The sequence below is a fragment of the Portunus trituberculatus genome, chromosome 30, assembly GCF_017591435.1.
Source record: "Portunus trituberculatus isolate SZX2019 chromosome 30, ASM1759143v1, whole genome shotgun sequence".
In the NCBI taxonomy this organism is placed as follows: domain Eukaryota; kingdom Metazoa; phylum Arthropoda; class Malacostraca; order Decapoda; family Portunidae; genus Portunus; species Portunus trituberculatus.
This window is the reverse complement of record NC_059284.1, coordinates 7,867,750-7,880,249: the sequence shown is the minus strand read 5'-3', so window position 1 is coordinate 7,880,249 and position 12,500 is coordinate 7,867,750. Positions and strand designations below refer to the sequence as shown.

At 42.1% G+C, this 12,500-nt stretch overlaps 1 protein-coding gene across 2 annotated transcripts in view; it reads right to left on the bottom strand.

Annotated features, from left to right (window-relative positions):
• Positions 1–5,910, bottom strand: part of LOC123510693 (U-scoloptoxin(16)-Er10a-like) — a 40,506-nt gene extending 34,596 nt beyond the window's left edge. Inside the window, exons 1-2 of one of the 2 annotated variants that reach the window (XM_045266016.1) lie at positions 5,785–5,892; positions 5,371–5,666 (exon numbers count right to left, since the gene is read on the bottom strand). In XM_045266016.1, the coding sequence (XP_045121951.1) occupies positions 5,371–5,497 (127 nt within the window). In that variant the 5' untranslated portion in view covers positions 5,498–5,666; positions 5,785–5,892. Of the gene's footprint in view, positions 1–5,370 lie in introns of both variants that reach the window. The other variant, XM_045266014.1, reaches the window with a different exon arrangement.
• Between the last annotated feature and the right edge of the window lie 6,590 nt (positions 5,911–12,500).

The following is a 12,500-nucleotide window of genomic DNA, read 5'->3' as shown; positions in this document are numbered from 1 at the left end:
AGAAAGGGAGGATTAAATTTTGGGAAGGAGGAGGAATAGCAGAAGAAAGTGAAGGCAAAAAGGAAGAGCAGAGAGAGAGAGAGAGAGAGAGAGAGAGAGAGAGAGAGAGAGAGAATAAAGAGGAAAAATACAGGATAGAGTCTTCCCTATTCCATCTTCTCTTCCCATTCACCATACATCTTCACCCTTTGCATCTTCCACCACCACCACCACCACCACCACCACCACCACCGCCACCACCACCACCAAAAACAAAGGGAGTTAATCTCTTATCTTTACGAGCCATTAACTCTTATTTTTTCCATTAATTACTCGCATCAATGGACTAAATTTGGCTTTTACCTCACATTCCCAACTGGCACCTCAATTATTCTGTCACCTGGTATCTTAAATCACTAAGAGTTATTAGGATTTTATTTATTTGTTTATTTATTCACTGCAAGTTGAAGTTACGCCTCATTGCCCTTTTGATATGTTCACTCAAATATTTACTGGTATTTTTTTTTCTCTCTCTCTCTCTCTCTCTCTCTCTCTCTCTCTCTCTCTCTCTCTCATACTAATGATGTTATATTTATTTTCTTCTGTTGTGTATTTGTCCGTCTTCAAGCTAAGGATGTTTTCATATTTTCCTTTTAATTCTTTCTGTTATTATTTCGATGGCTCAAATTGACTTCTCTTCCACGTACAGTTCCATCAGGTTTCTATTTCAGTATCTATTTAAATCATTTCAATATATCGTACTTTATCCTTCACGTAACCTAATCTGAAGTACATATATACCTTTATAACTGGTCTTTCTTGTTGAGACACTCTTCTGAACAACACACAGCATTCCATAATTTGACAAACACGCCTTCAAAACAATCTGGAATAATGAAGGCTGAAATTTCCAATATGCACATCCATTTACAACCACAAAATACTAATCATTCTCCATCCTAATCTAAAGTAACCAAACCTTAGCTAACTTACATAAATGCTAAATATGGTGTTTTCTGCATACGAGTGTACTAATATTTTTCTAACTAAATCTAACCTAACCATTTTTTTGTTTTTGGCCGGTGTTCCCTCTTACATAAAATAAATAAATAAACAAAATAACATGAGGAATGGATATAGAGTTCTTTCTGTCCACGAGTGTATTGATATGTCCTTGCAACATACAAAAATACACTTCATCACTCTTAACCCAACCAAACAAGTGTACCAATGCTTCCCCAGCACAGTAGATCCCTGCAACATACTGTACACCTCCAAACACCCGCCATTCATCACCCTTAACACACAAGTAACATGGTAATCCCAGACACGTGATGTATTGTTCCAGGTTACACCGATATTTTACTTCCGTGTTCTACTTAGCGGTCTTATGCATTAGTTTAGCGTGTGTGTTCATTTGAAGCCGCTCATACATAGACGCGTCACGTTTCGTAATGGTGTACGGTTCCTCCTCGCCTCCGGTATCATTGCGAACCGCTGCTACACTCGGCTACTTTCATGTTCCTCGGTTCTTCGGCCTTTCTACTCCTATACTATGGCTTTGTCAATATTAATATACAGTTCGCGTATGTAATTCACTCCTTTCTATTCTTATGCTCATTCTTTGACCATATTAAAAGCATCTGTAGTTTAGTTTCTTCACTTTCCTCGGTTCTTAAACATTTCTACGCCTATGCTTATCCTTCATTTGCATAGTGTTTAAAGTGCTGTTAAAGTATGCAGTTCACCTCTTTTTACTCTTATGCTTCGCCTTTGTCAATATTCTAAACATCTGTAGTTTATTTTCTTCACTTTTCTCGTTACTTCAGTCTTTCTGCTCCTATGCTTATCCTTCATTTACATCGTGAGCGTTTAAAGTGCTATTCATGTATGCAGTTAACCTCTTTTTACTCTTATGCTCCCCCTTTTTCAATATCATGAGTATCTACTTTAGTCTCTTCACTTTCCTCGGTACTTCAGTCTTTCTGCTCCTATGCTCATCCTCCATCGATATTCTAAGCACAATACTTTGATATTTTCATGCTCTAAATGTCTTTGGTCTTTCTACTTCTATACGCATCCTTCGGGCATGTTTGTTTGCCTCTAGTTTGTGTCTAGTGAGAGAACAAAGCGTTTAATGGACACACGTCTCTCATATAATCTAACTCTCTCTCTCTTCTACCTTCCCATTCTCAACTCTACAGTCTCTTTTATGTACGAGTGGACACTGGCTTAGGGCGACAAAAGGGCTATAAAAAAAGAGCCCACTGAAAATGCCAGTCCTTAGAGAAAGTAGTGAAAAGTTATATAAAATTTAATGATTTCTTAAAACCTCCATCTCTAAACAATTGATGTGGAAAGGCAGGGAGTTCCGCTTTACCAGAGATCTTGCTTTCCTTTACCGTCACTAGTTCAAGTTGTAAGCAGGATATACAGAAGCAAACAGGGAGTTTCAGAGTATACCAGAAATTGCCTTGCCTTCTCTTATACCACCTCTAGCTCAAAACGTAAGTAAGAAGATATAAAGAAGCAGGTAGGGAGTTCCATAGTGTACCAGTGTGCCTGTTTTTCACCACCTCTAGCACAAGTTGCAAGCAGGATATATAGAAACAGGCAGGGAGTTTCAGAGTTTAATAGAGTGTGCGTTGCCTTCTTTTTACCTCCTCTAATTCAAGTGGCAAGCTGGGGAATATACAGAAGGCAGTAAGTTTCAGAGTAAAACAATGCCTTCTTTTACCATCCTTAGTTCAAATCGTAAGCAGGATATAAAGAAACTAAGCAGGGAGTTTGAATGTCCAAGAATATCGAGTGGTAAGATATACAAAATCAGGTGGGAAATCCAGAGTGTCTACGAGTAACTTTTACCATGGAGTCTTACGCAGGATATACAGAAGCAGGTGGGGAGTTCCAGAGTGTACCGCCCTTTCGTTTACAATCCCCAGGTTCCACTCTGCAGCCCTGGCAAGCCTACCAGACCAACACGTAACCGCATTCCCTTCACACTTTCCAGTCACTTTTTTCCCCCGTTCACTCTCCACGCACGTCGCTACATCAGTACATTTAACCACATCATTGTCGCGTGCCGCCCCTCAGGTCACTTCACAGCACACAGCCCATGAACAAACCTGACACTGGGCATAGAAAAAAAAAAGGATAAAAAAATGAGAAGAAAGTGTGAATGTATATGAAGTTGGAGAGCAGTCAGAGAAAGATACAGTGTTTATTGTGGTAGGTAAAGGAATGAAGGAAGAAAAGAGAGCAGAATACGTGAAGATAGAAACTTAACCTCATCAGTACTGCGCCGCATTCTTACCATTAGTTTTGGGTATAATTAGACGATTATATCTATATTAGAAAGAATCTATGTAGGTCAAAAGATTGATGTACAGTCTTCATTATTCAAATCCCCACACAAGTTTCTGAAGCTGTACAAAATCCTCAAATAGTATATATAATAAATATGAAAACATGTCTTAGTACTGAAAGGGTTAAGGTACAGTTAAATATAGAGAGATCATAAGTATAAAGATAGGACAGATTGTTGTTTATTGATGATAGATATAGAAAAGAATGAAAGTAGAAAAGATAGAAGGATGAATAAACCTTTTCTTACCTCAGTTAACAATGATAGATAAAAAAGAAAAGATGAATAAACCTGTCCTTACTTCAATTTAACAATCTCACTCACACACATCTCAAATAACCAAATACTTAAAAACTCTCTCTCTCTCTTACTAACTAGAGAAACCAAAACACTCGTACACTTAACAAGAGGAACCGCATTAATTCCCTACGTATATTTCAAACCTAACTTCCCTTTTCTTACAATCTCAGACGCATTATAAACATTTAAATGACTGAAAACATAAAACTCTCTCTTTGGTCTCCGTCTCTGCCTCTCTCACCCCTGAACGCACCTAATGCCACACGATTACCGATGCTCCCTTGTTATATGTCGTCTGTGTGGGTGAAAGTATAAGATTTGCGTGCTCTGATTCTTTTGATAAAGGATTAAGACGGAGAAATGATAGGATTACAAGGAGGATTAAGAGAAAAAAAGAGGAGGAGAAAATGTTTATAGATGATTTGCTTATTAGATTAAACCGAAGGACAACAAGGAGAGAGAGAAAAAGGAATAAAGAAGGGATTGGAGAGATGAGAGAGAGAAGGAATGTTAAGAAAAGGGAATTACGTACAAAGGAAGAAGACTTAACGGATGAAAGTAAAAGGGAAGGAATGGAAGAATGGGAAGTAGGGCAATAAATAGACACGCGGAAGAGAACACAAAGAGGAAGAAAAGGAAGAAAGAGGAAAAATGGGAAAAATTACCTCGGGAACAGGGGAAGGAAGAAAGAAAGTGCCAAGTCACGTTAGAAAAATAGAACTAAAGAGATGAGAGAGAGAGAGAGAGAGAGAGAGAGAGAGAGAGAGAGAGAGAGAGAGAGAGAGAGAGAGAGAGAGAGAGAGAGAGAGAGAGAGAGAGAGAGAGAGAGAGAGAGAGAGAGAGAGAGAGAGAGAGAGAGAGAGAGAGAGAGAGAGAGAGAGAGAGAGAGAGAGAGAGAGAGAGAGAGAGAGAGAGAGAGAGAGAGAGAGAGAGAGAGAGAGAGAGAGAGAGAGAGAGAGAGAGAGAGAGAGAGAGAGAGAGAGAGAGAGAGAGAAGCAACACGTACACAACACGTACACAAACACACACAAAGAGAGAGAGAGAGAGAGAGAGAAAGGTAGGCAGACAATCATACACTAATCACACACAGGTAGGGAAAGCCACTAATTAAACGAGAGCAGGTGAGGTGCATCCATCCATCTCAACACAGGTAACCCAGCCACCCATTCAGACCCATACCTTCCATTAACAAGACCACATTACCCATTATTTTCCCCCTATTCCCATTCCCACACTCTCTTACTCTCCCTGCCACCCCTTACCACCCACACTCCTCTCCCCCTCACCTGTGTTACGACCTGAGACCAAACACGGAGGTTAAAGGTGTAAAAATGAGAGGGTTTGCACCTGAGTATTGAAAGAGAGAGTCAGGGAGAGGAGAGGTGTGAAAGGGAAAGGTCTACGAGAGAGAGAGAGAGAGAGAGAGAGAGAGAGAGAGAGAGCGTGGTGGGGAAGATAAACAAAGACAGAAGCACGTATTCTGAAACGCTTTGCTCTCTCGATACAACAGTTTTCAAAGGCCTTAGAAATGATTAGCTGGGTTCTCAAGACTGTCTCATCTCTTAGTAACATAGAATTCTTGTTGATCTTTCATTACAATCGTGATAGAATTCTTGAAAATCCGTGTACCTTCAACTATAGCTTATTGAAAGTAAAATGGGGCCTCGAAACGGCTTCAGAACACACACACACACACACACACACACGAACTACAAAAAAACACTCACCTCTTAGCTCATCCGCTCTCACGTAGCGAATATGCCTCTCCTGAGTGTGGGCGTGAGGCACCATCACCAGCAGCACCACCGCCCACGCCCACAGCGCACCCAGCGCCCACACACCACGGCACATCATCTCACACGCAGTCTCACTTCCCCTTGTTATCCTTCCTGGCTCCCTGGCACTAGTCACGGCTCTGAGGGTTGCACTGGCACTAAGTTGCAGCTCACGTCCTTACTCTCACTAGGCACCACATGAGAGGCACTCCTTGCGCTTGTTTAGGGTTGGCTGGGTATTCCGCGGACTGACGGGAATGGCAGAGGGAGGTAGAGACAGGTGGGAATAGGAATGGGAATAGAGTGACAGGTTAAAAGTATTCCTTCAGGTGAGAAGTGAAGATATGTCAACACTCCTTCACGTACGAACTGCTAGAGGGAGCGCAGGGAGTGAGAGGAAGAGTCGTGGTGGTCACGCCGGAGTCGCCACACGGGTAGTCAAGGTGCGCACCACGCCACGCCACGAGCACTTCTGAGCTGCCGCGCGATGGTGGCGGCGCGCGGATGGTGCCACTCCGCCCCGCCACTTCCTTGGCCTCCCCTTCTCCCTAGCCCAGCCCAGCGCCCCTCTACCTTCTCTCCTAGCCGTCTTCCTCCTTTTCCCTTCTCCATTAGCTTAAGCCCGGCCACACGATCGGGTACAGTAAAGTCCAGCGGTATGTAGCGTTTCACTGGACGACACAGGCACTTTACTGGGGGTTCAGCGGCACGAGCGACAAGACAGTAAACAGCCAGACTGCACGCTCATGCTCCAGGCCACTAATTCTTCATCTACACATACCTTACTATTTTCCTTCACGTCTCTCATTTTTTCTTTCCTATTTCCTACTACTACTACTACTACTACTACTACTATTATTACTCATTCTCGTCTGCTTTCTTCTCTTCCCTTCGCCATAACCTTACGATCTTCCTTTCCTATCTCTTTTCTCTCATTTCTTTAATTTCTTCCTATCCATCACCACCACCACCACCACCACCACCACCACCACCACCACGTATTACAAAACCGAGACAGCAGAAGATGGGAGAGACGGAAGAGAGGGAGGAGTAGGAGGGAAAGGAGGGGGGAATGTTCAGGTGAGAGGCTGGTGACGAGGTTAATTATTCCACGTTGCCAGGTAAGCTGAGGTGTGCCGTGTTCCCCCAGGTGTCTCAGCCGAGGGGAAGGAAGGAAAGGGAAGGGAAGGGAAGGGAAGGTAAAGGAAGGGAAGGGAAGGTTAAAAGGGAAAGGGAAAGGTAGGACCGGAATGCATAGGGTAATGAATGACGGTCAAGGAAGGAGAAATAGTAGTGGAAGAAAACCGAATGAGAAGAGAAATATGAAATAAATAGAAAAGCAGAGAAACTAAAAGAAAAAAAAAGGGGGAAAAGGAAAGAAAGATTAAAAATATGATAAAGTAGAAGAAAGGAGAAATAGGTAACGAATGGAAGAGAAAAGAAGACAACAAATAGGAAAAGAAGGAAAAGATGAACATGGGAGAGAAGATGTGATAAACAGAAAGACGAAACGATGAAGAAAGAAATGAAGAAACAGCGATAGAAAAGAGAAGAGAAAAGTTAAAGGGAGAGCAATTTGATACCTTTTCGTTTACAAGAGAGAGAGAGAGAGAGAGAGAGAGAGAGAGAGAGAGAGAATGAAATAGAATGACAGGTTGACAATAATGATGAAAAGAGAGAGATATGAATAAGGAGGAAGAGAAGGATTGATGATAAGGAGGAAGAAGAAAGAGAGATAAAAAGAGAAGATTAAGCAAACGAGAAAAAGAGAAAAAGAAAGAGAAAAGTGAGACAAAGAGATGGATAATAAAAGACAAAATAAAGAGAGAGAGAGAGAGAGAGAGAGAGAGAGAGAGAGAGAGAGAGAGAGAGAGAGAGAGAGAGAGAGAGAGAGAGAGAGAGAGAGAGAGACACGAAGAAGAGAAAAACCACAAAACAAAAAAGAAAAAGAAAAAATAAAAATAAAAGAGTAAAAAAGCCGAAAAATGTTGAGTAAACAATAAAAAAAAAAAAAACTAAAAAGAAAAAAAAATCACAACTGTACCAAAAAGTTTCGTCCGGGAGTAAGTGAAAGGAGACTGACTTGAGTGAAAAATTAAGCGACTTTCCTTCGGTCGGTGAGTGAAAGTAAGAGAGGCGGCAGGAGGTCGGGGATGCGCACGCTGGCTATGATGTTCACTTGTTTCAACACCTGACCCTGTATCACGTGACCTACCATCTCTCCACTACCCGTCCCCTCCCCAAACACCCACCCACCGTACCCCAGGTCTCTGAAATCCTAGGAACCAATAAGAATGCAGGGTTTTCTTAAAGGTGCTTTCTGATTGGTAGATGAAAAGGTTTTTGTGTGTGTGTGTGTGTGTGTGTGTGTGTGTGTGTGTTCGTGATTCTTTCTAATCATGAGCGTTTCTGGGTTTTGTGTGCATCTTATTGGTCTAATGGATGGATGGATGGTTGTAAAGAGTTGTGTTCTCTCTCTCTCTCTCTCTCTCTCTCTCTCTCTCTCTCTCTCTCTCTCTCTCTCTCTCTCTCTCTTGCCGGGGTACAATACAGTATCTTGAGTGCTGGTTTGGCTCAATGATGCAGTTCTCTTATTAGAATCATCAATTTTTTTTAATTATGAATACACGGGTAATTATTCATGATACAAGAAGGAATCGTGTTTCAAGGTGCCGGCGATGAGCAACACACGTAACGCAAGCTGAGGTTTCGTGAGGAAGTGGCGAAGCTGAGGGTGATGCCATGCTATTATTTGCAAATTTATCCCCCCTTTAAGCGAAGTACTCCAGGAAGAAAGCTGGTAGAAGTGAGAAGTTGTCCCCTGGTTGCATTGGGTTGGAGTATAGAGGTAGGAAGGGGCGGAGAGGAGTGGGAGGATACGGGTAAGAGAGGATGAAAAGCTAAGGTTTCAAATGGTTATCTTCGCTAGAATCATATCTTTTCGTATCAAATTCCCTGCAAAGAAAGCTTCTCTATCAAAGTGTTGCCATGAAATTGTGCAACTTTTAATGTGAATCTATGTATGCCTAAGTTTCCAAAATATGTTGTCTCGGTTTAGTAATCATAAATCATATTAAAAAAACAACGACATTTATCACAAATCAAGTTTAGTACGTATCTTCATATATATAAACAAGAGCAACTCGTTAATATAAAATTGATAATTAAATGAATAAAAAACACGACACAACACACACACACACACACACACACACACACACACACACACACACACACACACACACACACACACACACACACACACACACACACACACACACACACTAAAACAAATAGACTTTTCCTTCATCTGGCATATGTTTGAGCACCTGCGAGAGAGAGAGAGAGAGAGAGAGAGAGAGAGAGAGAGAGAGAGAGAGAAATTAGGGGGGTGAGAAATAGGGTGGGGGGGACCGGAAGGAATATGGAACTGTGTGTGTTTGTGTGTGTGTGTGTGTGTGTGTGTGTGTGTGTGTGTGTGTGTGTGTGTGTGTGTAAAGAGGGTCGAGGTCACGTGTCCAAGATGGCGGCCAAAATCAGGCAGGCGTAAGACAAGTATGGGTAAGCAAACACCTGTACAAACACACACTTAGTATTGTGTGGCTTATTACGAGACATTGTTTATCTCTCTCTCTCTCTCTCTCTCTCTCTCTCTCTCTCTCTCTCTCTCTCTCTCTCTCTCTCTTCATTCAGACATGAGACGCGAGGGAGATGAGTAATAGAGACATTCACAATGACTACTGCTGCCTTACCTGTCCGCCAGGGTGAGTCAGCTCCTAATTAAGGCCTATAGGGGTACATCACTCACCTGGACTCACCTGGTCAACCCCTATCTCATTATTCATTTAGAGGGACAGGTATAAAGAATTACTAAGATTACTATCTCTCTCTCTCTCTCTCTCTCTCTCTCTCTCTCTCTCTCTCTCTCTCTCAGGTAAGTTAATTAGGTCAGCTCAGGTAAGCGTCGATCGGTAACGAGGCTAGACTAATAAACACACAAGAAACGGTGGAGGTTATAAGGAATTGTGTGTGTGTGTGTGTGTGTGTGTGTGTGTGTGTGTGTGTGTGTGTGTGTGTGTGTGTGTGTGTGTGTGTGTGTGTGTGTGTGTGTGTGTGTGTGTGTGTGTGTGTGTGTGTGTGTGTGTGTGTGTGTGTGTGTGTGTGTGTTTAGGTATGTATATGTATGCGTAATGGTAGTGCTTGCAGTTAAGTATGTATTTATATATGCATGTTTGTACTTACTGTGTGTGTGTGTGTGTGTGTGTGTTATGAAGGTAAGAAGAGCAACTAGATGAAGGAGATAAGGAGGCAAAAGGGGAGGAGCAGGAGGAGGAGGAGGAGGAGGAGGAGGAGGAGGAGGAGGAGGAGGAGGAGGAGGAGGAGGAGGAGGAGGAGGAGGAGGAGAGGAGGAGGCCGCTCCTCCTCCTCCTCCTCCTCCTCCTCCTCCTCCTCCTCCTCCATACATTAGCCAAGAAGTATACCAAGGACTAGAACCTCTGGGCATTTCCAAGGTCTCTGTTTCTCTCTCTCTCTCTCTCTCTCTCTCTCTCTCTCTCTCTCTCTCTCTCTCTCTGGAAGGCCTATAATTACTGTCTAGATACGTAAACTAAAATTCCGTTTATCTTTTGCATCAAACTGTTCTAAATATAGACTATACCACACCCTACACACACTCTCTCTCTCTCTCTCTCTCTCTCTCTCTCTCTCTCTCTCTCTCAAGGCTCTTCCTGGGACCTCACCTAACCGAGGAAATCAGGGGAGGCCAAAAGATTCACCTTGTGGAACACCTAATGACCTAAAGAGCTGATAAGAGAAGCAATGTTATGTGGGAAGAATATTTAACGCCTTCCGTACCATGACGCGTTTCCATATTCATTCTGCTTACTATTTTGGTGATTTTATACAGCTTCAGAAACTCATGCAAGTGATTAAAATAGTGAGGACTCTGGCCATTTATCTTCTGACCTCCATAGACCCGTCCTAATGCAAATAAAATAGTCTAATCGTACACAAATCTCAAGGTAAAGATGTGTCCCAGTATTGAAGGGGTTGGGAGCAGTGACGAGATTGCCACATGGGGCCGCCGTGGTACAGTGGAACCATGCGTGCTTTGGGGTCCGAGGGGTCTCCAAGCGCACGAGTTTGAATCCTGTCCACGGTCCGAGTGTAGGTTGGGCTTCCTCACTCGGGGCAACGGTCTCCTAGCGGGTGGGCTTTTAGATAGGAGGTATCCTAAAAAGTATCCCCTTTAGCCCATAAATTTCCGTGAAAAGCCCACATGGTATAAATGAAAAAAAAAAAAAAAAAGAGGAGGCCAATCAGCGGAGGCCAAAATATTCACCTTGCGGAACTCCAAGGTACCAACACAAGCTGACGGGGGAAGCGGCGTTAGCGTGTTCCATCTGTACCGTGAGTGTCTGGAGGTGCTCACGCTAATGAACCAAGCCAGTGATACACACGCAGCCCATCACGAAGACAGGTTAATGGGAGGCTCGCTAAGTCCCGTGCAACCTCCCGTGCAACCCACCGTGCCTCGCTAACACGATCCAGGTGAGCCGTGAGTGAGTGCGAAGTGATTACAGGTGAGTGAGTGAGGAAGAGAGGAAGGCAGTGGGGCATAGGATGTGAATGTAAGGTTGTAGAGATGCTAATGAGTCGCCGGCTTGTAAAATTTAATAGGGTGCAGTGAGGAAGTTAATTTATCTTTCTCTTTTCTCGAATGTTGTAATTGTAGGGGTGAAAACGTGTTATTATCTTTCAATTTGTTGGTCGTGTTTCCATTTAGTGATGCCAGGGACTTAAAGCGATCTAGTATGCTGATATTTACTGGTTCTCAGAAATGGCACGTACTGTAATTACTGTCTTGTGAAATGTGACAGGACGCACGAGAAATATTTGCCGTGTTGCATGTAAAGTTAATTCGTCTACCTACCTCACAGTTATGATAAAAAAAATAAGCAAGGTGTAACAAAATGGAAATATTCACAACCTTATTATCTAATGGTCAGAAATGGTACGTAACGACTGGTTTGTAAAATATAATGAGAGGTAAAGAAAGAAATGTGTTCGTCTACCTACCGCGAAGTTGTTATGGAAAATGAACAGGATGTAATAGAATGGAAATATGCATTACCTTGTTATCTAAGGGTCAGGAAAGCTACGCAATGACTGCCTTGTGAAATGTAATAGGAGGTGAATAAAAAACGTGTACTATTATTAGGTAGAGTTAATATGTCTGTCTCTTTGAGTATTGCATTAGTAGTAGGGAATAAAATAAATACATGTAGTTTATTGATATTTGAGAATGTTGTACTAGTGGTAGAGAATAAGAAAAATACTCGTAGCTTCTCAATATTTGGTCCCTAAGAAAATGTCTATCTTTGAGTATTGTATTAGTAGTAAGGAATAAAAAAAATACATACAATTTCTTAATATTTGGTCCCTGAAACAACGACTGTGTGAATGTTATATTATTAGCAGGAAGAAAAATACACGTAGCTTCTCAATATCTGGTCCCTAAGAAAATATCTGAGCATTGTATTAGTAGTAGGGAATAAAAGGAAATACATGTAATTTCTTAATATTTAGCTTCTGGGAATAGTATTGAGTCGCTGCCTTGTAAAATCAAATAGGATGCACTGGAAATGTCTGGTTTGGTGCGTGTAAAGTTAATTCTTCTCTGTATTTCAATGCTGCAAGTATATGGAATGAAAACACTCTTGGCCGGTGCATCTCTTGTATAAGAAATCAAATATATTAATAAAAAAAAAGGCGCGGATCGTGAAAAAATATTAGAAAAAACAGACAAAACTCAAAAAAAGAGAAAAGAAATACAACAGACGAGAGAGAGAGAGAGAGAGAGAGAGAGAGAGAGAGAGAGAGAGAGAGAGAGAGAGAGAGAGAGAGAGAGAGAGAGATTACAGACGAAAAGAAAAACACAAAAGATAACACAAAAAAACACGGTAGAAACTTTTCACCTTCAAGAGTAATGAGGAAGGGAACCCGAGTCCTTCCAAACCACGTGATTAGATTTATGAGCAGCACAAGATGAGGAACAGAACTGGGCCAGGCAGTGTCTGATG